This window comes from Phaethon lepturus, unplaced genomic scaffold (assembly GCF_000687285.1).
Source record: "Phaethon lepturus isolate BGI_N335 unplaced genomic scaffold, ASM68728v1 scaffold31044, whole genome shotgun sequence".
NCBI lineage: Eukaryota > Metazoa > Chordata > Aves > Phaethontiformes > Phaethontidae > Phaethon > Phaethon lepturus.
Genome location: NW_010533033.1, coordinates 432 through 688, shown reverse-complemented (window position 1 = coordinate 688; position 257 = coordinate 432). Strand labels below are relative to the sequence as shown.

The window sequence follows — 257 nt, the reverse complement described above, 5'->3', positions numbered from 1 at the left end:
CCTTTTTGCGAGACCTGCCGCTGCGCTGCCTCAGAGCATCTCTCCGTGTGGAGAGGGGTGGTTCATTTTCTGCCAGCGCCTGCTTCCAAATCGGTGGCGTTTTTGTACCCTCTGCCCGCCCCGCGCTTGACAGGCATATCTGTTTGACGCAGAAAAACGCCGTGATCGAAAGCCTGCAGGAGCAAGTGAGCAGTGCCAAGGAGAAGCTGATGAGGCTGATGTCTGCGGAGAGCGGCTGGGGCCCCCCCACGCTTCCA

At 59.9% G+C, this 257-nt stretch overlaps 1 protein-coding gene across 1 annotated transcript in view; it reads left to right on the top strand.

The window, feature by feature from the left end:
• GPR156 (G protein-coupled receptor 156) overlaps positions 1-257 on the top strand; it is a gene marked incomplete at both ends in the record, with an annotated part of 14,015 nt that overhangs the window by 13,330 nt on the left and 428 nt on the right. The window contains one exon of the mRNA XM_010285059.1: positions 153-234. Within this exon, the coding sequence (XP_010283361.1) occupies positions 153-234 (82 nt within the window). The remainder of the gene's footprint in view (positions 1-152; positions 235-257) is intronic.